The sequence below is a fragment of the Rhipicephalus sanguineus genome, chromosome 6 (genome assembly GCF_013339695.2).
Source record: "Rhipicephalus sanguineus isolate Rsan-2018 chromosome 6, BIME_Rsan_1.4, whole genome shotgun sequence".
NCBI classification, from domain to species: Eukaryota; Metazoa; Arthropoda; class Arachnida; order Ixodida; family Ixodidae; genus Rhipicephalus; species Rhipicephalus sanguineus.
In genome coordinates this window covers 175,589,699-175,617,590 of record NC_051181.1, presented here as the reverse complement: position 1 = coordinate 175,617,590, position 27,892 = coordinate 175,589,699, and the positions used below count along the sequence as shown (strand labels likewise).

The 27,892-nt window shown below is 46.9% G+C and overlaps 1 protein-coding gene across 1 annotated transcript in view; it reads left to right on the top strand.

The window, feature by feature from the left end:
- Positions 1 to 27,892, top strand: part of LOC119397732 (ABC transporter G family member 23) — a 104,489-nt gene that overhangs the window by 61,317 nt on the left and 15,280 nt on the right. The window contains exon 6 of the mRNA XM_037665145.1: positions 18,263 to 18,428. Coding sequence (XP_037521073.1) covers positions 18,263 to 18,428 — 166 coding nt within the window. The remainder of the gene's footprint in view (positions 1 to 18,262; positions 18,429 to 27,892) is intronic.

The window sequence follows — 27,892 nt, the reverse complement described above, 5'->3', positions numbered from 1 at the left end:
AGAGAAGGTGTTCCGTTATTTGCATAGGAAGAGCGTGGACACACAAAAGAGAAAAAGAACTAGAAATAGTTTTTCTTGAAGCCTTCCAGACTTTATTAATCGACAAAAGACCAGTCCAGCTTTAAGCAGTAAAATCGGGTTGAAGATTAACAGTCAAGCTTCATTTTGTTGCCGTTCTCGGTTTTCGTAAAGTTCAGTTCACACAACTGACAACACGCTCAGCATCAGCATTAAAAAGTGGTGCGCAGCGTCAGCAGCCTCCTAGCCACGCTTTTGCCTGCACTTCGTCGCTCGGTTCTTGCAGTCGGGCTGCGCGTTGGGACGCCTCGATGCTCACCAGACCTCTGCCTGGGGAAGAGGTTGCGTGTGCGCGGCACACATCAGGACACCGAGAGCAGCTTGGAAGCAATGAGTCGTTTTTATGCATGCTTGCTACATTCTGCTATTAATCATGTTTGCTCAAACATCGCCTTGGTAATCGCTATAAGGAAAGTAATAAGTAAAGGCAAAATAAACTGAAAGGGAAGAATGGTAGTGGCTGAGAGTTCTGAAGCTGCGACTCTATGTTCAGAAGGCGATCGTCTTATCCCACCACCCTCTAAAAAATCTTGTTGCTTATCCACGGGGCTATACCAGCGCCTCCAACGTGACCGGCATGTGCACTTTTGGCGAAGGGATGCTACTTATACTGAAAATTTGACGCCATTGCATTGGTCACACCACGCTTGTCAGTGAAAATTCCGTCAATGAATAATCATCTGACGGGGGCGCCAAGTCTGCCCCCCACCTTTACTCAATCGGACCTGTCCCGTCATTGTATAGAGGCCAGAGTTATGGCCGTGCAGGTTTTTGATGGCGACCGAGGACGATTTATGTTACGTTCAAAAAGCTATTCGCTTCCGACCTCTGCCTCCGGAGAGTCGCGGACCAAAACTGGCCATTGTGAGGATCGCTTCATCGCTGCATTTGTGCTTCCACTGCGAAGCTTGTTTTCGTTCAGACTCGGCCGACGGGAGCGCTGCGGTGAGACATCACCCGTTCCTAATGGAGAAGCCAGCGCACCATGTGACTATAGCAACATCAGAAGATGTTCAAAAGACGCCGCACGCATTGCGAGTACGCAGCACAGTACAGTGTCTAGGAGCACGTGTAATGGCGTCAAAACAACTAAAATGAAAAAAAATGAGAAAACAAAAAGTCGGCTGCGCGTAGACGCCCGAGCACGGTTTGTCGAGACAGCACGAGCGTCACCACGTGACTCTGCTCCACCAATAGGGACGCTCAGACAGTGGCGTACCAACTCGTTCGCGAGTGGGGGGGGGGGGGGGGGGGCGTCGCTCGCTCTGTCCGCCGTGTGTGTGTGTGTGTATATATATATATATATATTATATATAATATATATATATATATATATATATATATATATATATATATTGTATTTACAGAGCTGATCAGATGACTTGCTTTTCAAAACGTTGTTTTAAATCAAGGAAGAATCTGCATGGACAGACTGTGCAGGTTGGGCCGCCCTATACCGCGACAACTGAGTGTTTATTAGCATTTTGGAAATATTACCTTGAAGTTTAAAAATGACACCCAAATTTACCCTGATCATCCGAGCATTGCATCAGCAAACTTCCCAGTCTTAGTTTGGCGTTGTAGATACGATGAGTATGAAGAATCTGCTATGCTTCTAGTACCTTAAGTTCTCACTTATTAAACAAAAATTGTGGCGGACAAAGTAGGGTACTGCGCAGAAGTCTTCAGGATAAGCGGAGAGCCAATTTCTTTACTGTAAGAGCCCTCTAATATAAAGTCTTTCTTAAGAAGAAGACCAAGTTTAGTCAATTAATACTTAAGCAAACCACATTGAGCTGATTGTGTATAGTTATAAGATTATCAACGACTACGAATTCATGTGCTAGGTGTCGTTCCTTGCCCTCCTATTTTTCCCAGCTTAGGTGGGGGGCGGACGGGAAAGCAGTGAAGTGGCCCTTTACTCCTCCCCTGCTGTTCCTCCAAGTAAATAGCCTACGTAAACTGTGTAAGCTATATTTTCCTTGAAAAAATGCGGGCCATTATAACGTTAAACTATCCCGCATTGTTTCCTTCCGTATATGTCGTTAGCTGTTAATGATTGGTCAAAATTTTCTGGGTCATGCTCTCAGCACCTGCTCGTAAAATGACGCAAAAATGACGCGTAAGTGATCCACTGCGTAATTACCACGCACGCGTGACTGCGTAAAAAATAATAATAATGAACTATTTTCAATACGGCGCATTGTTTGTCATTGGTTCTTCGCTATTCGTCAAAATTTTTCAATGTGCCATAAAATCGCCTCCAATTGTTACGCGATGTCACAAGTCTGCGAAAACTCGCGGCGTTAAAATAAAGTGTGCACAATAAGCAGCAGATTACTGTGCTGAACAATAACTCTTTTTTTTTTTTTTTTGAATAGCCAGACAGTGTCTCTTTCTGAACGTAATTGAAGAAGGCTGCCCGCCAATCACATCGGCAGCGGCTGCTTATAGCAGTGATTCCACTCCTGCGCCAACTGCGCCAAAGTGCGCCAAATTGTATTTACTGCGCCATCCTGATAATATCGACTAAAATTGCGCCAAACTGCTCCAAAGTCTCGGGTTTGGGGGCGTCTATCACCGGCAATCGCACCACCGGCGCGTCAGAGCATGTGCAGCTCGATCTTGGGGCTGCCAATAAAGTCGCAACCATAAACCAAGAATTATTCCGCTGAATAAATAGCTTAAGAAGGTGATGTAATCGGGGGTCTGCCCAGAGGACCGGAGCCTTCCAGAGTACCGGGGAGATGTCGAGGAGAGGAGCCCGGAGCTGTTAACAGTAACGTTTATTTACAGGTAGCGTGTTGCTACATGATGGGGTTAGCGTCATGGAAGCTCTCGGAGCTCGTGAGAGCTTGAGAGAACTTGTGAGAGCTTGTCGGGAGCGCATCGGCGCTCGCATTTTATGTCCTGGCCTTTCCAGGGTTCCCTGTAGGATAAAACAATGGAGGCCAGGATAGTCCAATGAAAATTTCCATCTTCACCTCCGCCCCCAAAAGGGAAAGGTGAAACGCCGCCTCCTTCCCAACCCACGAAAGGAGAAAGAGGCACGCCCAGTTCGTCCCATGGCGAGGGGAAAACACTGCCCACCGCGCACTACACGGCACAGCACGAAGACGTTGAGTCTTACGTGGAAGTCAATTTCGTAGTCTGTTGCAGTGATGGGGATGCGGCGTCAGGCAGGCCACGAATTGTGGAAACAGCGGCAACAAGGCGCCACGGGGAACGTGGGAAATGCATCCGCAGACGGTTCCCAGACGCTGGGTCCTTTGTCCGGGGCACCTTGACGACAAAGCAAGCCGCCTCGACGGCCAACAACTCTTCCTAAACTGTCAGTCGGTCAGGCGTGCCCAAAGGGTTTTACGAGGGGCGCAGACAACCTGAGAATATTAGACGAACGACCTTCGTGTTGTCGCCGCTCTTGGGGCATCTCTGGAACCGCTGACCCGGAAGAAATCAGGGTAGTCTTAGCCGCAACGTCTCATGCGTCAAAGCGGCGCCAAGCCAGGCAGGCCGATCATAACAGCCCGTCCACCGTCACAGGAGGTCTCGAAGGGGTTGCAGCACCAAAGCACTCCGCAGAGACCGTAGATCTGCTCCCTTGTAGACGTTGACGCAGGCTGCACCAATCTCTGGACCTGAGCCATGGCCAGCAAACGCCAGAAACGAACCACGCAAGACCCGAGGCACAACAAACATAGAGCACTCAACTGACCTCGAGAAATGCCAGGTTACAGTTATGGTAAAACTCCCTAGAAATTTACAATTGGTGCGCTCACTCGTGAAAATCAAGAATCAGATAACGAAGCCATAACAAACTCAGACCTACTACGTGCGAAGCAAATCAACAGCCTAACGTTTTGTATCATTTCCCAGAGAGATTCACAGCGTTCAAGGCACGCAGGTGCTACGGGCGAAACAAAACGAAAGGAGGTAGTTAATGAATTACGCCTCTCACAGTATAAGTAAAACTCAAAATCAAACTTGCGCGTATGAAAATAAAACAAACAGAGAAACAAAAACCTACACTACACTGATGCGCATACTAACAAGTGTGCTGCAATTTACACAAGGTTTACACAGAGGCTTTTACCCTCAGCCTACTTCTCTGTTAAAAATCAATTTGCGCAAAACCCTCTACTCGGGTGTTAGGTTTCGCTAAATGTAAGCAAACACTCAGTTCAATAAGTATCTTAATGTCTGCAGTTATCATGAGGAAGAAAATAAAAGTTACAAAAATCGACATATTCCTTGCTCATCTGCAGACACGCGAACATTAAAAGCAAAACAATTCAAAACTGGACACAAGAGAAATTCTTGGTAGCCTTACACTGTCCGAACATTATGCGGATAAAATAAAATCAACAAAAGCAAAAACCTACACTACACTGCAAAAACATAAGGTTTAAACAGAGGCTTTTTACCTTCAGCCTACTTCTCTGTTAAGATAAACTTGCGCGTAAAACATAAAACAAACACAGAAACAAAACCTACACTTCACTGCAAGAACAGAAGGTTTAAACAGAGGCTTTTACCTCCAGTCTACTTCTCTGTTAAAATCAGCGCAAAACCCTCTACTCGGGTGCTAGCTTTTGCAAAATGTAAGCAAACAAGCAGTTTAGCAAATATCTCAATGTCTGCAGTTAAGATGAGGAGGAAAATAAAACTTTCAAAAATCGACACAGTCCTTGCTCATCGGCAGACATGCAAACGTTAGACAGCTAAACAAAACAATAATAAAACTGGATACAAGACAAATTCTTAGTATCCTTCGTGACACTGCGTAATTTAATGCGGCACCCTTTCAGACGTGCTCTTGGGGGACGCGCATACCACAGTTGTCGATGGGCCAGATCGCGACGGAGGGACAAAAAGCCAACCTGTCTGAAGCACACAGTGGCGGTGACCTTTGTTCCGCGGGCCCCGAACTCCGACAAAGACGCACCCGGACGCCTAAGCTTCCTCATTGTGGGCCGCCCAGAGCAGCGGTCACTCTCTCGCAAACTTGGGGGAGGACCTTTGTCGTTACAGTCGCGTACGCACCACCTCGCTTTGCTCCACCGTTTAGCCTTCACCAAAGATGATGAAACCAGGCGACCACTTCGGCGTCTCTTTTTCTTGGCCCTCGCGACACGCTTTATGCCTAATCTCGATTTGTGCGAGATCCGCAACTTTTTCGGGGTTTCCAGCCTCCGCTCGAGGCAACTTGGACCTTTCCCCTTTCCCCGAAGTTTTCGCTGGCGCCTTTTTCTTTCAGGGCGGCACGGAACGCTCCCCGACTCGGCAATAATACTCGGAAGTACATTGCTCAAAACTCCAGGCGGCTCAACTGGCTTATCCTCGGCGTTATTTCTAGCTGTCTGCTCTTCAGAAACAACGCTACAATCGACACTTGCTAAACCAGCCGGCTCGCCATCAGATGTCTCTCCTTGATGAGAGTCATCACCTCGCGCTAATCTAAGCGCTTCATCACCTCGCGCTATGTTGAGCGCCTCTTCCTCTCGTGGTAAGCTAAGCGCCTCATCATCTGAACTTTTACAGTCTGCTTCGTTAGCGCTTTCTGCTTCCGGAACGTCATGAGCAGACTCACAGGCCATCGGATCCGTCATAGCTGCCGCAGATTCGTCACCAAAACAAAGGCCTTTCGAAAGCATATCCACGTCATTCTGAGAGGGATAATGCTCGGGCAGGTTTTGGGACACCAAAGTTTTCGTGGCGAGCAGTCTGAACGGTCCCTCACTCTCAACGCGGGCTAATGGCAAACACACACTTTCATTTTCAACTACTTGCCATGCACACGGGCGTTCCCCTGTGGTCACCTCATTTGTCAAAGGGTACGGATGTACACTATCAAACGTTGCGGCAGAGTCCCGCGGTACGTTTTCCTTAACTAATTCCTGAATGGGGGGTTTCAATTGTTCCAGATCATTGTCGCTGCTGTCCCGAAAACAGAGAACATTCCTAGGCTTGCGGCAGCCGATTGCGATGTGACCTAGCTCTTTGCAACGGTGGCATACAACCGGCTTCCTAGCCTTAAACGCCTTTTCTTTCTTTCGATCTTCTGAGTGGCTCACTGTAGACGTGGACTTAGCAGGACTGCCTTTCTTTTTCTTATCTGAGGGTGCTATCTCGTTATTCGGGTTACTTGATGTCTGATAAAGTGCTAAAGCCAATCGCCTTTTCTCATTTATCCTCTCTTCTTCAGCCCATCTTTTGTTCTTCTCAACTTCCTCCCAGCACTCCTCAATTTCATCATCCTCCGCCCCGCATTCCTGAATAGCCTTAATCAGCTGTGACTCTCTCTCTTCTCTCCCAACCTTAATTCCCAGCTCTTCACACAGTAGTAAGAGGTCTGGTCTCTCTAGCTTCTTTACCAACTCCATGGTCTTCACGAGTGAGGACTTTCTACCCGCCGTGACGTTAGGTAGCGAACAAGCGAAGCCTAGACGCACGGTAAAACACTGCCAGTTTTAGAACATGAAAACTAAAATGGTGAATAGCTGTGACGTATGGTAGCGGTACAACGAAGCCTATACGCACAGGAGATTACACACAAATTTAGAAAACTTCAAAAGCTAAAACCTGGCAAAACTCAAAGAAAGTCAAGCACTCACCATATCGTTGAGGCCCGAGTCAAGCATGGGTCATCCCGTTGCTGCTAACCAGTTGATGTGTTCCAGTTGTCAGCAGCATCACACCGCTGCCATCCAGTTGATGTAATCGGGGGTCTGCCCAGAGGACCGGAGCCTTCCAGAGTACCGGGGAGATGTCGAGGAGAGGAGCCCGGAGCTGTTAACAGTAACGTTTATTTACAGGTAGCGTGTTGCTACATGATGGGGTTAGCATCATGGAAGCTCTCGGAGCTCGTGAGAGCTTGAGAGAACTTGTGAGAGCTTGTCGGGAGCGCATCGGCGCTCGCATTTTATGTCCTGGCCTTTCCAGGGTTCCCTGTAGGATAAAACAATGGAGGCCAGGATAGTCCAATGAAAATTTCCATCTTCACCTCCGCCCCCAAAAGGGAAAGGTGAAACGCCGCCTCCTTCCCAACCCACGAAAGGAGAAAGAGGCACGCCCAGTTCGTCCCATGGCGAGGGGAAAACACTGCCCACCGCGCACTACACGGCACAGCACGAAGACGTTGAGTCTTACGTGGAAGTCAATTTCGTAGTCTGTTGCAGTGATGGGGATGCGGCGTCAGGCAGGCCACGAATTGTGGAAACAGCGGCAACAAGGCGCCACGGGGAACGTGGGAAATGCATCCGCAGACGGTTCCCAGACGCTGGGTCCTTTGTCCGGGGCACCTTGACGACAAAGCAAGCCGCCTCGACGGCCAACAACTCTTCCTAAACTGTCAGTCGGTCAGGCGTGCCCAAAGGGTTTTACGAGGGGCGCAGACAACCTGAGAATATTAGACGAACGACCTTCGTGTTGTCGCCGCTCTTGGGGCATCTCTGGAACCGCTGACCCGGAAGAAATCAGGGTAGTCTTAGCCGCAACGTCTCATGCGTCAAAGCGGCGCCAAGCCAGGCAGGCCGATCATAACAAAGGGTAGAAGCGCACTGAAGACGAGCACACAATGAAGACACACACACGCACACACATAGCATGGAATACCAACATGGAATACCAACATGCCCACTTTACCACTTTGGTGAATAAATAGCGCTCGCGCGTGCGTTCCGAGTACCTAAGCCACGATGCCATGCACGGTGCCGACGCAGCTTCTGTTCTGCAAGTCGGCTCGACAGCAAAACGCGCTCTCCGCAGAGGCTCGTGACGTCTAGACCTATCGGTAGCGAGAAAGTGCGACGGCTATTTATCGGCGGACGTCGTCTGTTCCAGAAACGCTGCTGATAGCTCGTTTCAAGCGTCGCACGGCACGTAAGGAAAGCAATGTTCAGTAATAACTAGATGCGTGCCGCTAAAATGTCTGTCACTTCTGTTTCCGGACATCGCGGAATGAAATCTGGGATCGCTAGCAGTAGATATATGGAAGAATATCGAATTTTCCTTGCTTTGCGTTATGGAAGAGCACGCGAACGGTGGAAACGCGCTGACACTTTTCCTCAGATATAATTTATCCATGGATCTTCATCCAGAAGAGCTTTTTCGTAATTCCTTCCGCCAGCACGTCCGAGTTTGTAATCACTCTGCGGTAAATACCCCCTAAAAGGCCCCGCCCTTTCGATCTCACGTGCTAGGGTTCCAATTCGAACTTTTTGCTTGGTTTTTTAAAAAATGTCATCTTATTAGTAAAAACATATCTCCTGGTAGGAGCAGCCGCAAATGCGCAGCTGTCAGTAGCGGGCCCGTCGCTGACGGCCCACAGTGAAGCGGCTGCGCCATGTTACACGTCCGCCCCTCGCTTTCAGGGGTCAATAGCTAACGGTTAAAAAAACTCGTTTCGCTTAAGGGCGAAGCAATGAATGCGATATCAACAAATTGTATTGTTAAACGAAGTAAGGCTAGCAACTAACTCTTTTGAATCAGATCTCGCGTAACTCAACAAAACGCTGGTTTAAGGGAATATGGCCGCTCCAGGAACCGAAGCGTTTTCTTGCTCTGAGTTCTCTAAACGAGCCGTCTCCTGATGCCTCGAGATAGCGCGCGCGCAAGCGACTGCGCCCTTCGAACGATGCGGTCCCCTCCCCCCCCCCTCCCTCCGCTCCCCTGGCGTCCCTTCATGCTCCTTACGAAAGATGGGCGGGGCGTTTCCTCTCTGTTTGATAAGCAATCGACGGCAGGCCCGCAAGCGGGAAGATGTTATCTCATGCGCCGTCCGTGCGACGGAGACAGACGGCCGGCTAGTTTAATCTCCGCTTCAGCCGCGATCGTCGCCAGCGCTCGCGAGTTTTTACCAGCGGCTCGAATGCGCGTGGTGATGTTAATAATTTAGACTCTATACGGAAAATTACGGCAACGGCGACCGCAGAGGTCCGCCGAGAGTGTCCATATAATTGCTATCACAATAAAAATTTTTAAAAAGTTGAGGAGCCATTTCACTCTGTGAAGTGGATGATAAGCGAAGCTGTTTCGCGCATGGCACAGAGGTGACATGGTGGAGGACAGTTTGGTATGTAAGGCCAGGCTGTTAACGTTCAATACGCAATATTAATGCGAAAGCCTTAGATGCTTTATCAAACATGAAAATTGACCGTCGGCGGCGTCAATCGATTGATGCTAAAAATAATCATCATGTGATGGCGTCATCATCACGCCATAGATCGTCAAAACTTGTGACGTCATCATGGCGTCATATGTCGTGACGTCACGTGATGACGCCATCACATGAGATCGTCACTTTACACTGCTTCCGTGATCGGTGCGCCGATCATGGAGCTAGCGCAAAACCAGTTGAGGTGCAGAAAGCTTGCAGAGAGAGAGGGGGAGGATCTACCCGTCGATCGAGAAGGCAAAGAACCTGGCTTTCGCATTGGGGTTGTCTTAGGGGAATGCATCAGGGACAGTGTGGCTCTTTGGCATTGAGGCACTGCTGTACATCACGGCGTTTGTCTACCATGTCTGCTGATAACCACATAGGTGTACTTAGAGTGTTATTTTATAAAGTACAATTTTCTTGACCCGGTATTCTGTTTATTTGCTAGTGTCGAAAATAATCGCCGAAGAGGTTAATCCAGAACACTCAACTGCATGAGCCCTTATTTTTTCATTAGCGAGTGAAATATGGAGTTCTCCTGAGCATAGGCGTGCGCAGGGTTCCCCATCAGGGGGGAGCGAAGGTTCATCGCAACGCCCCCCCCCCACCCTACTAAGTCAATGTATGGGGCAGATTTTGTGCCCCCCCCCCTCTTAGGTGACTAGAAGGTTCAATGTACGGGGCAGATTTTGCGCCCCCACTCTTAGGTGATTAGGGGGGGGGCGCCCCCCTGCCCCCCTGTGCGCACGCCTATGCTCCTGAGATGATTTTTCCATGAGGTTTGCAATGAATCCAGTATTTCTAGCCTTCATAAGAGCCTATAATAATATTCGGGTGCTTGAATGTTAATGCAATATGCTTCTGTAGTGCACTCCAGGATGTAAAATTCGCTGCTCCAAAGTGCTCCAAGATGAAAATTTTGCTGCTCCAAAGTGCTCCAAAACGGTAATTTTGCTGCTCCAAAAATTGCTCCGAATCAGAAGTCCTCGGTAGCATCACTGCTTATAGCAGCGGGCGAGATGGATTCATATGTGTATGATAGATACTTTCAGTTGTATAACCATGTTGAGCTGTTTTTGCGCGTGTACAACTCCCTGTGAACTCATCGTTGCTGACAAAGAGGTAGAGAGAGAAATAAATATTATTAGGAACGACACAATCCTTTGCAAGTAGGCAGCCTTCTTAGTCGAGAAAACCGTGGACGCTGATCATCTCCCTGGTGAGGTAGAACAAGTAAAGGGGCAAACTTGAAAGCTGGGCTTCTCAATGTGCTCACAAGCCGCCACGATCGCTGCAGGCTACCATATGATAAGCCAAGTGAAGCCGGCTAATCGGAGACTAAAGTGCGAATCTATTTTAGCTGTCCTGGCTAGGCACAACTGAAATACTGGACACTTCTGCACACTCATCAACTCACAGCAGCTTGAATATGGACCAGTGGCGATGCTATTCCTTTTCAAGGAAATGGAATTTCCTGAAAAAGGAGAGCGTTTGATAGGGCTATAAAACGTTTACTGGTTCCCGCCCATATTTGCGTCGCGGATTACTTAAATTTCAGGCCAGGCAAGACAAAATCGTGACAGATTGTTGCAATGTTATAGAGCCCCTGCTGAGCGATAGCCTCCTCTGCAATGCTCGAGCGCAAGACGCACAGGCGTGGAATAGGCAGCCCGCACCGCAGGTAGCCTACAGTGCGTCGTCATGACAAACGGAAGACAGTCGTCACAGCAGAATCGTAGGAGAAATTTTGTTACAAAATTATGTTGTTGCTGCGTTCAAGTAAAACTTTGCCTGACTTGTTAGTTTCCCTGTCTGCAGCCGACAGTAACCTCTGTCGAAAGTGGGGGGAATCCGCCCCCGCAACATTTCTCAGTGGGAGGGGGGGGGGCTAGCGCCCCCCTTGCCCCCCCCCCCCCCGGTAGATACGCCTATGCGCTCAGACATGATCGCCTGTGCTCGCTGGAGAACTCTGGCGGGAAGTTAAAATAACGTCGCTGCCTCTAGTTTTATTCAGGTAGCTTATAAGAACTTTAAAACTTTATTAGAACTTTATCTAGAATGGAAATACAACCGATAAATTGCATGTGTTATATACAAATACAGAAGGAGGTCTCAAAGTCGCGAGACTGTGAGTGAGACCTCCTATAAAATCATTCATCAGAGGTACCACACAATAGTAAACAGCGGTAAGGATAGAAAAATTAAGATATACAAAATGTACAGATAAGCACGAAAATAGCGAACATAAGTTATACAAAATGTGTGGATAAGCACGAAAAAACTAACACAAAAATGCAATAACATTCACTGAGTATAATATCAAGCATTATGACTGTAAGGAAAGAAAAATTGAGATATACAAAATGTACAGATAAGCACGAACATAGCGAACATAAGTTATACAAAATGTGTGGATAAGCGCGAAAAAACTAACACAAAAATGCAATAACATTCACTGAGTATAATATCAAGCATTATGACTGTAAGGAAAGAAAAATTGAGATATACAAAATGTACAGATAAGCACGAGATAGCGAACATAAGTTATACAGAACATGCAGATAAGCACAAAAAAACACAAAAATGCGATAACATTCACTCCGTATAATATCAAGCACTATGAATTTAATAAGTGCGAACGCAAGCCTTTTTTAACACTTCGAGGGATCTATTTTTGATCTCCAAAGGTAAAGAATTCCACAAGGATACAGACGAAAATTTTGTGGTAAACTTGCCGTAATTAGTCCTGGGTTTGGGTAAAAGGAAGGTATTAGCCTTTGCAAAACGAGTCGATGACGCCTGAGGAAACTGATTTGACTTTAGTAAAGGAATGGGAAGTTTTCCATTCACATATTTGTAGATAAGAATGCCGAGAAAATATTTGGCCAGCTTCTGAACTGATAAAATTCTATGGGAACAGAGTAAGGATGATGCATTGGACATGAAGCTACTGAAGGTTACTATTCTCAATGTTTGATTTTGAAGATGTTGGATGGCTGATAAATGAGTGGCATACGTATTTCCCCATGATGAAATGCAATAGAATATGTTGCTGTGAAAGAAAGCGTAGTATAGTGACAACAATATCTCAAAACGAAAGAAGGGGCGAACTTTTAGCAAGATTCGAATGGCATATGCGGCTTTCCGCGTAAGCTGTAATATATGTGAATTAAATTTTAAATGTTCATTAAGTTCGACCCCGAGAAACATTGTACTAGAGGTAGAGTGAATTTGAGTATCGCTTACGTAGACAGAGGGGTTCCTTGGTATAATTCGATTAGGTGACGAAAATACAACGAAGTTTGACTTTTAAGCATTTTTATGTAATTTATTCTTATTGAACCATTTAACGATATTTGTCAGGTCGGTATTTAGTTTAAACAGCACCGAGTCAACCTCTTCATCTGTAGTTACTTTAGTGGTATCGTCCGCATAGATTATACAGGACGAATGTGGTAGACAATGAGGAAGATCGTTGATGTAAATTCAAAATAAAAGCGGGCCCAAAATTGAACTCTGCGGAACACCGATGTTGATGGATTTAGGGTTGGAAAAGGTACCGGACACGTATACCAACTGTTCTCGATCACGCAGATAGCTACGAATTAGTTCTAGTGGGACGCCAGATACACCAATTGACTCTAGTTTCTGAAATAAAATGTCGTGTGAAATAGAATCAAACGCTTTTAAAAGGTCAAGAAAAACGCCTCCAACAACGCAACCGCTGTCAACAGCAGATTTAATTTCGTCGGTTAGCGATATCATGGCTAATTCAGTTGAGTAGTCGGGCCTGAAACCAAACTGTTTATCAGAAAGAATGTGAAACTTATCTAGATAACACCTTAAACGTCCCGCAAAAAGTTTTTCTATGACTTTACTGAAGAATGAGATAATTGCTATAGGCCGGTAATTGGAGATTAAACGCTTGTCGCCTTTTATAAAGACGGGAATAATTTTTGCTTTTTTCAGGTCTGTCGGGAACAACCCAGTTTCAAATACAAGATTTCTAATGTAACATAATGCATTACAGATTAAATGAGCTATCAGTTTCATGTCAGCAGCAAAGAACTTATCGAGACCAGCGCTTGTATTCCTAATACTATTGATAACGGTGAATACTTCTTCGGGTGACGTCGGATAAAGAAAGAATGAATGTGTTAATGGTGAACAAGTGTATTCGAGGGGTGCTGTCGACTGAGGAATATCAATACCGAATGAGTCATTAAACGAGTTCGTGATATCAGATGGGTTTTCGATCACACGATTTTCTGAGTGAATCAAGGTTATATCTGAATGTACCGTGGCCCTGCCAAGAAAATAGTTTACAGTTTTCCACTGCTGCTTAACGTCATTTCCGGCTCGCTTTATTTTATCTTCGAAGTACTTTAATTTAGCGGCTTTAAGTAACTTTCCTAATGTGTTTGAGTATTCTTTATAGCGCTTTTGAAGGTACACATTGAAAGGGGTCTTTTTCGTCGTTTTGTATAACTTATCCTTTTTCCGCAGACATTTTAACAGGTTAGGTGTCAACCACGGATTAATTGGGACAAGGTACTTTTTTTCTGCTTTCTATTAATGTTGAAGCGGCCGTGACTGTATTTGAAATTATAAAGGAAAATTGTTCATAGCCTATTTCAGCATTTTCGCACTTCTTAACTCACGACCAATCACACTGCTCGATGATGCTAACAAATGATGGAGTATTCAGGTTGTTCTTGAAGCGTCGACTTGTTTTATTATTACTGGAAATACCTATGCTTGCATAAATAGGATAATGATCTGTGACAGGCACCTTGATGACAGCTGCTTCAGGAGGGCTAATGAGGTTAGACAAAATGTGATCTATAATAGTGCCATTGCCATGAAGTGGAACACGAGTGGGTGCATTTATGAGGCACTCATAGCCATACCCACTGAAGCAGGAAATGTATTCGGAAACCTTTGCGTTGGTGTCATCAAGAAGATTGTTATTCATATCTCCTAAAATAATCACCCGCTTCCCTTCGAATGACAGAGTTTTCAACACATCTCGTAAAGCTAGGCAGAACTCCACGACAGTATCAGTGGCGGCAGTATCAGCTGGCGAAGCGGTGTTCAACCAACGTTCATTATTTCGCACGGTGATGTTGGGATAGCAGTATCCTCTATCTTAAGGTACACGATACATTGTTTCACGTATCGGAAAGAGATAGCGATACAATTTTTGGGAGACGCATCGTGATGCATATACAAGATATCCAAGGGGTATCTAAGATATTGCTAAGATACTGCCCAGCACTCATACATACATACATACATACATGCCAACATACATACATACATACATACATACATACATACATACATACATACATACATACATACATACATACATACATACATACATACATACATACATACATACATACATACATACAGGGCTGGGCAAAGATACTTTGAAATTGTATCGCGATACGATACAAGATACTCAGGCAAGAAGTATTGGAGATACAGATACAAGATACTGCCGCAAAAATTGTATCCGATACGATACTTGGCAATTGTATCTTAAGATACTTCGATACATTCTCAAATTTGTTGTTATAGATCCATATAATGTAGCAGCAAACGCCTATGCACGAAAATGTCTTTACTGTGACCTATTTTGTTTCACTTGAATGAAATGTCTGTTAGTATCGCAAACGTTTTGCCCTTCTTGCTCAAAGCATTAGTTTTTGGAAGGAAACATTAGTTTCCTTCCAAAACAACTTATCGGGGTTTGTTTTAGCTTCCTCACAGGACAACTCTTTGTACACTTCGCTGACAGCGGTACTTGCTTTGCACAGCTTGCCGACCATCTGGCAGGTTGCCATATAAACACAGTAACTTCAAAAGAAGCCTTCGCACGACGGCGCAAATACCGGTGAGGACTTTTAGATGCGAAGTATCTTAAGGTGGAGCTCAATCCGGTGGTGGTGGTGGTGGTGGTGGTGTGCGGCGTGACCACCCTTACTGCGCATGCGCGTACCCTCTCCACACACCTCCTCTCCACTCACCCTCTCCCCTCCCCCTCCACTTTCCCTCTCCCCTTCCCCTCTCCACTCTCCCTCTCCCCTTTCCCTCCCCCCTCTGCCATACCCCTCTCCCCTCCCCTCTCCACTTTCCCTCTCCCCTCCCCCTTTCCACTCTTCCTCTGAAACGCGGGCTAGACATGCCGAAATTCTCTCCTGCGCAACGCCGCGATGAGCTCGAGCGCATGCGCGTCCCCTCCCCTTCTCCCTCCTCTCCTACGCTGCCCCGCTCTCGCCCGCCTGTCGACCGCGTTCCCCGCTCGCCCTGTGAGAATTAACGGCCAGGCTAGATGGAACATACGACGCGCGTAGCGTCCCTCTTCGCGTTCCACGACGCGAGGTCGGTAGCATGCCCAACGAACGCCAACGGAACGCGATCGTGCAAGTGCTCCGGCTTCGCATCGCCTCATGGTCCCCTTTAGCGGGAGATGGTGTAATTTTTTTCCTTATCTGTAAAAGACAGCTTGCACAATACCGTATATCCGGACAGCTAGGTGTAGAGCAGCAACGACGCTGGTAGCGACATTTTTCTTTCTTATTTTTTTTTTGGGGGGGGGTGGGGTGACGCATGGTGTATCCTAGGGGTTTGAGACCTTTCGCTAGCGGCCCGGCCCGCACACATGACTGTCTTCGTCTCATTTGTTTTTAGTTTCTAAATAAGTATGTTCGTGAGCTGCACAGGCATGACTGGTCTCAAGCATTCCTTTCGTCAGGAGCATGTGATCACCATGTACTAAAACATAACCGTGGAGCAAAAACTCTATATTTCAAAATCAGCGTCCAGATATCAGTCATTCTGTACATCGGCATCGATGTTTCTCGAATCCTGACTCCAAATCGCCTTCAGAAATGACCTATATATAAGATATGGGGAAGGCTTCCTTTCAAACGTCATTTTCTTCAAACTCTCTCCCACCATCTTCACTGTCCCGGCCCTTGCAACTAAATTTCGCGACTGCGGCCCGCTGGCTATAAGCTCAGATTGAGACCCCTGGTGTATACGTAGATGACATAAAAGTGCAATGAATTTTCATATTCTACTTATCTGCCGGCGTAAAGGATTCTTTGTTGATATACTCACTAACGTGCAATCTTTTAGCAATTTTTCTTCAACGAGAGAACACGTGCAACACAGAAACGTCTCAGACGTATTGTATAGTTACACAAAGCGTCGCAGGACACCGCCGCTATTCGCGCTATTGCCACTTGTAGCTCCCATTACGTGGCGATTAGTAATGCGAAAAATATTTAAGAAAGCCTAAAACAGGAAAACAAATATAAGTTAAATAGAGAGGTGGTTGTGCATCAAACATTCACATTGAATGAGTACAGAAACACAATGCAGACGGCGCCCTTAATAGCTGTGAGCATGAAGTATTGTCATCTTAAATGTTGAGACAATAGAAAATTCAGTGCCTATGGAAAATTGCCTCAAACGGATCGTTGGGATGCTCATGAGCAAAACAGAGCATTCAGAAAAACAAAGTTTCTCGAATCCCCTTCCTAACATCTTTAAGATGGCTCCTAATGATTTCCAATATTATATTGCAAACTCAATTTCGCTATTTTCCTAATCGGTAAGCAGAATGTTTTGTACTGTTTACTCAAGGTACGCCCACGTAATTATATACTTGTTTTCAACATCGCCTTGGCAACGTGTAACTGTGGAAACATTAGTGGAAATAAAGTAGACAGAACAATAAAACATAGATCTTATTTTGGGAGCGCGTTACAAAAGACATACTGCAGTGACCAGACCGGAAAAACACTGCACAGACTTAGGTAATGTAAGGGATGCAAAATGACAGCTAAGAAAGCACTTGTGCTAATAATAAAATTATGATTTCATAAATTCTTTGAATAAATGTAGCAAGAAGTGAAAAACACGGTACGCGAAGATATTTTCTGTTAGGTAAACGCTTGCTCTTTTAGATCTAGCATCAGTACCAGTGGTGCTAACGTTGTTAGATTCTTATTTGCATATAAGTTAATTCATGGCATGCAAGTCAAACTTACATCCACGAGATCCTTCAAATCGTTGATATGTAAAACACACGCGACGCAGAGGAACCCCATTTTTGCACGCATCAGATTTAGTTACGGAGCAAGACGCAAGACGCGAGAGAATCTTCAATAACGACACTGTAGCAACATCAGAATTTGCGCGATAGACGCGGCGCAGGACAGTGGCTAAGAGCAAGTATCGCGGCATTGGCGCAACTAAAAAGAAAAGAAATCGAGCAAACAAAAGGTACGTGGGCTGGGCGTGCACGTCCGCGCGCTTGTCTTCCTCATCTTCTGCCCTCACTGGGCTACTCTGGCGGAAAAATAAAATTGCCTCACTGCCCTAAGACTTATTCGGATGGCTTAGTGGCACCAGTACCAGCTTGAGAAGCGGAGCTTGGCCAGCGATTATTATTTCGCACGGTTGTGTAGCGATAGAAGTATCTTGTATCTTAAGATACACGATACATTATCAAATGTATCGAAAATACAGATACAGATACTCGTTTTTCGAGAAGTATCGCGATACAGATACGATACACATAGAGTATCTAATATAGTATCAAAGATACATGTATCTACGATACTGCCCAGCACTGCATACATACATACATACATACATACATACATACATACATACATACATACATACATACATACATAGGCGTGCGCAGGGTTCCCCATAAGGGGGAAAGGTTCATCGCAGCGCCCCCCCCTTCTAAGTCAATGTATAGGGCAGATTTTGCGCCCCCCCCTCTTAGGTGATTAGGGGAGGCGGCCGCCTCCCCTGCCCCCCTGTGCGCACGCCTATGCACACATACATACATACATACATACATACATACATACATACATACATACATACATACATACATACATACATACATACATACATACATACATACATACATACATACATACATACATACATACATGGTGTAATATTGCGTTCATGGTGGAACCTCGTTTCCAGCACGGTGGTGTTCCAGCTGGTGGTACCGTCTTGCGTGGGCGTCGTGTTCTGCCTGTTCGTAGGCGGAAAACCGACCAACCTGCCCGTAGGCGTGGTCAACGAGGACAAGAACGGCTCCTTCAGCCACGCCTTTCTCGCCGAGATCTCCAACGAGACCGTAGCGCAGGTGACATGCATTTTAGCCCTGGCCTAATATAGCTTATGATCGTTTCAAATAGGTATTATTTATTATTGCGATAGCAATTATATGGACACTCGAGGCGCATTTTTGTCGTCGCCGTCGTGTTCCGTTTAAAGTCCAAATCGATAGCATCGCCCCGTGCGCCGTCTGTTCTATGTGCGAGCGAAAGCTTGCGGAGGCTGCAGACGGGCGCGGCTCAAGCAGAGATTAAATGCAGCGGCCGGCTCCGTCGGGCGGAGGAGCATGAAGGGGCGCCCGTGGGGGGCTGCGTCGCTCGTGCAGCAACTGTGCACTTTGATCAGAAGGGCGCTGGCGCGCGCGTTATGTCGACATACATGAGCAGACGGCTCCTGCCGTTGTATGTGCGGTGCTCTCACAACTTCGCGTTCAGGACAGCACGAAAACCGCTGCGCTCACAGGAGTGGCCGTATTCCCTTACCTAAAGATCCTAAAGAGGTTAGCGCTAGCCTTACTTCGTATTGCCAGGCGCGCTTCTTTTGTTATTTTTATGTAACTAGTCCATTGCGCGCGTATCCGCTGCCTTGTGCAAGCCGCGCCCTGATGCCCTGGGAACCTTCCAGACTATTTTAGAATCTTCTTATACGATTGAGCGCGCAAACGCTAACAGTTGAGATTATTCTGGGACTAACGCGGCCACCAGCGATAAGGCTCGAATGTTCGATTGCGCATGTATAAATGCCGACGCGCTTACTGCAGATCAGTTTTATCGACGGCCGACGCTCTGTTTGCCTCTATCAGTGTACAGTGTGTATTGCTGTAGTTTGACTTTCCGCTTCCCGGCAAGTTCGGCCAAATTAAGAGTTTAGTCTAAGGCCCGTATTCACAAACCAACCTTATCTTAACGCTATAAGGCGGCCTTTCGTAAGGAAGGCAAAAGTGTAAGGATAAGAAAAGGTCGCAGTGCGTTTCATAAACTCGCCTTATTCGGTTTTAAGGCAGCCTTACGGAAGGCGGCCTTGTCGTCATAAGGAACGAGCATGGGAGCGAGGCTATGAACTTTTACTGGCTCATTGTTGGTTTATTAGCAAGAAAAAATAACTGCATGCTCCTCAAAATAATAATACAAATGCAGGAACGCATGACCGTGCAAGTTTCGGTAAGAAAGCGCGCCGTCTTACTGCGCCGTTTGCTCCTTTCCTTTGTTAACGTTTTACCATTGTCATAGCAACCGGCGGCTCGCGTAGACGCGCCGCCACATGCGGAGGCAGGGCCCGTATTCTCAAAAGGCGACAATCGCAAAAGTATCGCCTTTGGTGCGCGCTGATTGGCGATTGAGCAAACCGGAAAAGTTAGGGCGCCATCTGGTAATTCCGCCGACGTCAATTTTGCGTCATGGTGCTCGACGGTGCTCTCGACATATTTGCAATAAACGAAGGCACCGTTAACCGTCGGTTCGTGGTGAAGTCTAGCATTTCAGTGACGTAGGCGGTAGCTTCTAGTATTCAATCCTCGGTGGATATACGCAGCATTTTTTACGCTGAAGCTTTCATCGAGCATTACCTTGGGGTGTTATCAGCACTCGTTCTTTGCCAGCGCGTGTTTTTTCGTGGTTTGAACGTCCCAGGAACATGAACCGTGCGTTGCTCGCGTGGCTTATCGCGAGCCGGCAACATGTTGAGATCTTGAGACGATGTCGCTGCGGCGGCACGCTACAGCTGAACTCTCCGAGTACACCGTGTTAAACTCTCAACGAAAATACGTTTCACGCAAAGTTGCATTCTTTATATATTATACTGTGCATTAAATAATCAAACAAAAAAACGTTGAAAGCACTTTCAACACGTCTTATACTTCAAGTAGCCACAGCCAAGCCGGCCAAGCCTGGCCACTGCGTAGAAGCAGCAGCACACGCTCGAAAACGCCGCACTCGGGTTGTTCGTACGGTGCGCTCACTCCTGTGTTTTGAGACATTCGAAATACCAACGGCCAGTTGCAACAATGACGTCACAGGCAAGTGTTTTTTAACACGAAAGTGTTTTATGCCGGGGTCCACCAAGTACATCCGTCACGGATATGACGTTGATAAAATGGACGCCAACGGGTGAGAAAGAAAAAAACCATGAAAAAGATACCCCCCTGGGAATCGAACCCACGACGTTGCGGCTGCGACGGCAAGCGCCCGACGCTCTACCGACTAAGCCAACTCGGGAGATGCTAGGCACGGCGCGAACGCGCCTTATATCTTTCACACATTCTCTTTCGCGGCGGGAGGAGCTAAAGGAGGAGCGGGGCGGTGCTGCCGTCTGTGAGAGGTGAAAAGAAGTACTGCTTCACGATCGACACTACCTAGCGCTTACTCCGAGATTGCACGTGATATCGGAGGTCATGGTTAAAGCGGTTAAAGCGTCTCGATACCAGAGAGGTAGACTGGCCGCGCTGGCGTCGCCGAGGCACCCTTGACGCAGTTACGTTCTTTGCCTTTGGATTCGTGTTAGCGTGCGTCGGCTCATCGGAGTAGTACAGCTTCCACGTGCACGAACGGGATTTCTCTGCCGCCGACTGCTTCAATTGTGAGAACACCGACTACAAAAACTGCTGCAATATGCGCTGCAGAAAGGACGCGATTTCGACGGGCGAATGTCGTGCCTTGGTGGAGCGAGAGCAGCGCCTGCGAGACAGAGGCCAGCGGGACGCACGCGTTTGCGGCTCAGGCTACGAACCTCTACCTCCCGCGTTGCTGAAATGTAGTGTGTGTTCACAGGCGTCGGCTACCCATTACTAGAAAGCGCACACCGTGCCGTTTCTCTCCTTAATTGACGACGCTTTGAAGAAGTGCATACCGGGTACCAGTGTTGATTATGAGCTTGTTGATATCATCCTTACGCGCGATTCGCGATTCGCTGTGTCCAAATATATGTTCACACCGTGAGCTACCTCAACGGTTTAATCATGATCATGGGCGTTAGTCGTCGCGATAGAGACATGCTGTCAACTTGGGTGCATCCACGTCAAACGGTGCTATAGCTGCCAAACACAAATAGACATTGTACAAGCTGTCATATATCGTAAGCACTACTTCTGTGAAGACACGTTTCACTTTCGTGTTATACCGATTCCTATGACGGAGGGATCAGCCATGTTTTTTTTTACTTACTGAACGCATCAAATTCTACGTCACCAAACGCGATACTTTCGCCTTTTGCGATCGTTTGAGAATACGGGCCCAGATGCGCCGGTCCACGAAGCGCTGGTTTCTACGAGGGCGCCGACAGGCGCGTGGAGTTGCGAGCGGTTTTGACCGTCTGTCTGCGTGTGTGCGTGTGTGGCTGTTTGCGTGTATCATACATAGGCTTGTTATTGAGTGCGACAGAAAGGCGAAAATTGAATTTCACTGAAGATTGAGCGCTACTCGTCGACATGAAACGCCGCATTGTGATAGCGAAAAATTGTGATAGCACGCGGTGTTAGTGAAAGACAACACGAGAAAATGGGAGCAGCTCAAAGCAGCAAGAGCGACGTGCGGCTGCGCACCGATCAGCGGCTACGTGAGTGCAAAAATAGGTAAAAAATATCCCATCCTGCAGAGAAACACGTCGGCTTCCGCGCCGTACCATGACTGATTTTTTCACACGTTTAATAATGCGGGACACTGTGGAAGTCACCATTCACGATTTAAAAAGCACCTGCGATGCAGAAACAGAGCGCCACCAGCAGCTGAAGGAGCGATGGCACGGGAGAACCGACGTAGTGAGGGCCGTTTCCAGCGGCAAGCTCGGGGACATGAAGAGCTCGCTTCGATAAGCGGAATCTGCTCAGCATCGTCGCTGAACTCTTCCATGGAATTTTGACGGTTCACGAGCACTCGCAGCATAAATTGCACATATGGATGCCGGTAGCGTAAGTCACCTTTTCTTTAATGACATTGTAAAGCTTCTTGCGTAATCAGCCATAGCGCGCCGCATAAGTGGCGCCTTAAGGTACCTGCCGGGCTACGTTATCGAACGCCACCTTTTCACGGCGATAAGGTTAAGGAAAGGCTGGATTACGGCATAAGGTTTGTTTATGAAACGCCTTAAGGGGCCGAAATGGTAAGGAGGGCAAAAGATAAGGATAAGGTCGGTTTGTGAATACGGGCCTAACACGCCGACTGCTGCCTTCGTCGACGTCACGACCCCGTGACAGTATAACATTCCAGTTTGTTGCTATCGCATTCACTTCTTCGCCCTTGCGGCGAAACGGATTTTCTGCTTTCGCGCCATTCTCAAGTGTTCACCAACATGGTTTTCGATGCAAGAAACCCCCTTTTTGATATTGTAAACATAGCTCAAGTTCGAACTATGTGCCGACTAGCCCAGAGGAGTGCATTTTCGTCATGTTGGTCAACCTTAGGTGCAGCTTACTTTTTCGTCTTCCAAGCTAATATTTGGTACGTTCGATACCCGCCGCGGTGGTCTAGTGGTTATGGTGCAAATGTGCTAACACGAAAGTCGTGGAATCGAATCCCGGCCGCGGCGGCCGTATTTTCGATGGAGGCAATAATGCTAGACGCCCGTGTGCTTAGATTTAGTGTGCACGTTAAAGAACCCCAGGTGGTCGAAATTTCCAGAGCGCTCTACTTCGTCGTCCCTCATAATTACATCAGGGTTTTGGGACGTTCGATCGACGTGGACGCGTGTATCGCGAGGCGATGTCACTTTCTCAGTTAAGTTTGCCTGATGTGGCAGCAGGCTTGCTCCCCCAACCTCGTTTATCATTGGCCAACGTGTTAATAGTGGCGAAAATTCCTAAAGATTCGGAGTATACAAGAGAATTTTATCAAACGGGAACTGTCACGCACGGTGGGTGCAATTAACGCTTTAATTACGTTATGATATTTACGTTATCATACTTTGGCGACTAATAACGCTGAGCCTGCACAACATTTAAGCCCGAACCATATAGAGCGTTTTTGCCGGCGTTTTCCCGGCGTTTCGTACGCCGGCGTCCCTCGACGTCGACGCTACCGGTGACGGTGGCCGAAACGTCCACCTCTGGACGGTCCAGACATCACGGGCGCCAGCGTCGACGCCGGAAGCAGTTCGATGGACGCAGAACCAATCAGCGTGCGGCTGGCAGCGACTTCCGCTACGTAACGGCGTCGTCGGTGCTGCCAAAATGGCTGCCGCCCGCCTCGGATCTAATAAGTCGTCGCCGTGCACTGTGTGGCCCTTAAGTTCTCAACTGATGCTTGTATTTGACTTAGCTTGTTCCCTAGAAGCTTCGACAGCAAAGGGATCGTGATATCTTTGAAGTATTTCCGGGTGCCGTACTCAAGTTCATCGGTAGGCTTAGCAGGAATGAGTGTATTGGCCAAATACGTGGCCTCAAAGATATACGGCAGCTTCAAGCTCAGAGGCCATATATTACAAGTTTGTGCTTCTTCTTAATGCCAATAGCTGGCGCTACAAGTCAAATAAAAAAAATAGACGTTTCGGTGGCGTTGTGTCACTGTGACTCGTTTTCTGCACCACAGAACTCCTAATGAGACATAAAAGCTATAATCAGGAATATATCTTGTTGGTCCATTGACGGAAACTGTACACTGCTTTACGAGGTGTCAGATTCATTCCCTCTGGTCACACTGTGTGACGCTGAGCTAACGCTCTTCATATGGTTTGCCGCCCTCTCTGACGGCGTTGATGCGACGACGCCGAGGGACGCAACGCCAGGAAACGCCGGCAAAAACGCTCTATATGGTTCGGCCTTTACAATGAACTGCCAGGGTGTACATATACGTAGAAGTTTTCAGATACGCATCATCCAATTTCCGGTAATATTGCACTGTTGTTCCAGTATATGCTTATCATAACGCCGTATTGTGCATTGTAACGCAGAAGTAGCTGGATCGTTCTTGTGCACACTTTGGGAATGAGTATGTCGGAGGTAGTGTGACCGTGGTCGTTCGTTCGGAGTGACATGCTCCGTCAAAATCGCCGGCTGCATTATTCGCACTGCCGATAAGTGTGTCGTAAGTAAATTTTAAGGAGGTAATTAGTGAAGCTTAGTTTATTTGATTTCAATGTTTATGGACGTGTGCCGCACCTGACAACGGTTTCGAAGAACGTTTCTCTGTATTTTTGGACGTGCTTTAAAAACAAAGACGCAGAGAGGCACACATAAACCACACACGTATGCGTCCTTGCCTTGGTCAAGCGCGTCCAAAAATACAGTGTGCTATTCCGACGAGCCCAAGAAACAGTAAAGCTCTCATTTGGGCTAGTTGGTGCACAGGTGAACACATAGCGTAGGGTTGCGCGAAAGAACAAGGACGAAGGTAAGTGGACAGGACGGGCGCAAAACTTCAACTGAATAAACGGAAGGCCAAAGCCGTGAAAAAGTCTGAATCAACATCTGCCTGACACGTGCCTAAAAAACCGAACAAATATAAGAACCAATAAAAGCGGAAAACTAAGAACAACAAAATTTGAAACCTTATCTAAGGTCCACCGCGCAAACGCCAACCTGCAAACATGTGGTGATAGTGATATGCGGGTACAGTATGATCAGTAACATGCGCTGAAGTAGCAAACAAGAAAATAAAACACAAATGAACGTCTCATTACGTAAAACCATCTAAAAATTGCTGCTCCTTCGGGAGCAATGTCAGTGAAGGCATGCTAACGCAATTGTCGCTTCGCGCAATGAAGAAGGCCTCTATTAATTCTCTTTCCATCTTGTCATTAGACTTGTACAGTATTCGGGTCTCCTTTAGTTTCGGCGAACAACCACATCTCCTACAGTGTAAATCGAGATGGCCTCCGGTATGGGAGCGCACAGCTAGATTGTGCTCTCGCGCCCTCTCATTGAAGCAGCGTCCCGTCTGTCCAATGTAGCACTGGCCACAGGACAGGGGGATTTTGTATACCACACCTGTTACGCACTCTACAGCGGGATCAACATGCCGCTTACTACACGGCACGCGCAAACCTTTGTGCATCATGGAACAAACTTTTGCCAACTTGCACGGAGCCGAAAAAACCGTTTTTACCCCATAACGGTTGGCTACCTTTTTCATATTATGGTCTGACATGTGTGACCGATGGTCTGACATTTACGCACGAGAAGCCGGCTAATGGCAGCCTACAATTCTTAGACTTGCGTCTATTCTTTACTAACAACCACGTGTGTTGGATGTACAAACCAAGAACTACCAAGGCCTTACTGTCGTATGAAAGTGCCCATTCTAAGATAACAAAACGAGCAATTGTGTCCTTGTGTTGTCGGTCCGCTCTGGAAAAATCATGCCACCATAAGATAAAAGAAAGCTTAGCGCTCCAGGAGGCACGCTTGGTCAAGGCGGGATACCCTTCAACTGTGATTTTAAGCTCTTGTGAACGGCTGCTGCAGAGCAAGAAGGGCAGTAGTAAACGTAACGAGAATGTGACTGAAAGTAGACGAGTGCACGTAATGCCCTACATACATCGCGTGTCGCATAATATGAAAAAGGTAGCCAACCGTTATGGGGTAAAAACGGTTTTTTCGGCTCCGTGCAAGTTGGCAAAAGTTTGTTCCATGATGCACAAAGGTTTGCGCGTGCCGTGTAGTAAGCGGCATGTTGATCCCGCTGTAGAGTGCGTAACAGGTGTGGTATACAAAATCCCCCTGTCCTGTGGCCAGTGCTACATTGGACAGACGGGACGCTGCTTCAATGAGAGGGCGCGAGAGCACAATCTAGCTGTGCGCTCCCATACCGGAGGCCATCTCGATTTACACTGTAGGAGATGTGGTTGTTCGCCGAAACTAAAGGAGACCCGAATACTGTACAAGTCTAATGACAAGATGGAAAGAGAATTAATAGAGGCCTTCTTCATTGCGCGAAGCGACAATTGCGTTAGCATGCCTTCACTGACATTGCTCCCGAAGGAGCAGCAATTTTTAGATGGTTTTACGTAATGAGACGTTCATTTGTGTTTTATTTTCTTGTTTGCTACTTCAGCGCATGTTACTGATCATACTGTACCCGCATATCACTATCACCACATGTTTGCAGGTTGGCGTTTGCGCGGTGGACCTTAGATAAGGTTTCAAATTTTGTTGTTCTTAGTTTTCCGCTTTTATTGGTTCTTATATTTGTTCGGTTTTTTAGGCACGTGTCAGGCAGATGTTGATTCAAACTTTTTAACGGCTTTGGCCTTCCGTTTATTCAGTTGAAGTTTTGCGCCCGTCCTGTCCACTTACCTTCGTCCTTGTTCTTTCGCGCAACCCTACGCTATGTGTTCACCAAGAAACAGCACTGCTGAACATTTCTCTCTTCCTGAAAAACCGTTCGGCAGTCCTTGGTTGAACATCCGGGATATCGTCTGACTATTGTCGCAGTGGCTGTGGCGTCGCGCTAATGAACCCCAAGGTGCTGGGTTCCATCCCGTCCTCGGTGGCCGCCAGTTTCTAAAATACATTTAGTTTGTTTAGGCACGTTCAACAGAACTCAATGTAATCAAAACAGGCGTGGCTTCCCACTCTACGGCGTGCGCCACGCTCATGATGAGTGTTGGCACGTAAAAACCCTTTATAATTAATTTTTATTCAAGTGTGTTCACTTCACTTTATTACCTTAAAGACCCCGGTGAGGGGGTATTACATAAGGGGTGGGTTAACAAATGGAGGTTACAGAGAGTGATCTTCATGACGAACAATATGCATTTATGTTGTGCGCAAAAGATGATGAACACGTGATGGCTGCAATGTCACGGGGAAGGCCATTCCAGTCCACTGCTGTGCGAAGAAAAAATGAGGCAGCAAAGGTAGTAGTGCGAGCATGTGCGCGTGCCATTGAATAAGGATGGGTCGTGCGGTGAGATATGCGCGTCCGTGGTGTGATGTAAGGTGCTTGATTGAGGGAAGGAACTGTGGAAAAATTGGTGGAACAAACAGAGACTGGCGATGCGGCGACGCACAGAAAGATTAGCGACATCAGTATCACGTTTTAGGGATGATATGCTTATGTCGTATGAATATGAAGAATGAATGAACCTAGTGGCACGATTTTGTACAGATTCTAGTTCGTTTATTAGATGGGCGCTGCATATTCTAGTTTGGGTCTGATGAGTGATTTGTAAGCCAGAAGTTTTATGTCTAGTGGTGCGTGACGCAAATGACGCTTTAGGAAACCGAGGGATCTGTCCGCGGATGATATGATGTTGTTGATGTGTGCGTTCCAGGAAAGGTCAGATGATAAGGTGACGCCTAGGTATTTATATGATTGAACTTGTTCAATAGTTGAATTAGAGATTAGGTATGAGAATGATAAAGGATTACGCTGGCGTTGAAATGAAACGAGTTTGCATTTCGTGGGATTAAGCTTCATTAACCAAAGATCGCATCACTGTTGCACGAGATTAAGATCCTGTTGGAGTGCAGCTTGATCAGATATGCTGGTAACTGTGCGATAGATGACGCAGTCGCCGGCAAATAAATGGATATGGGAAGATACATGGGCGGGAAGGTCATTA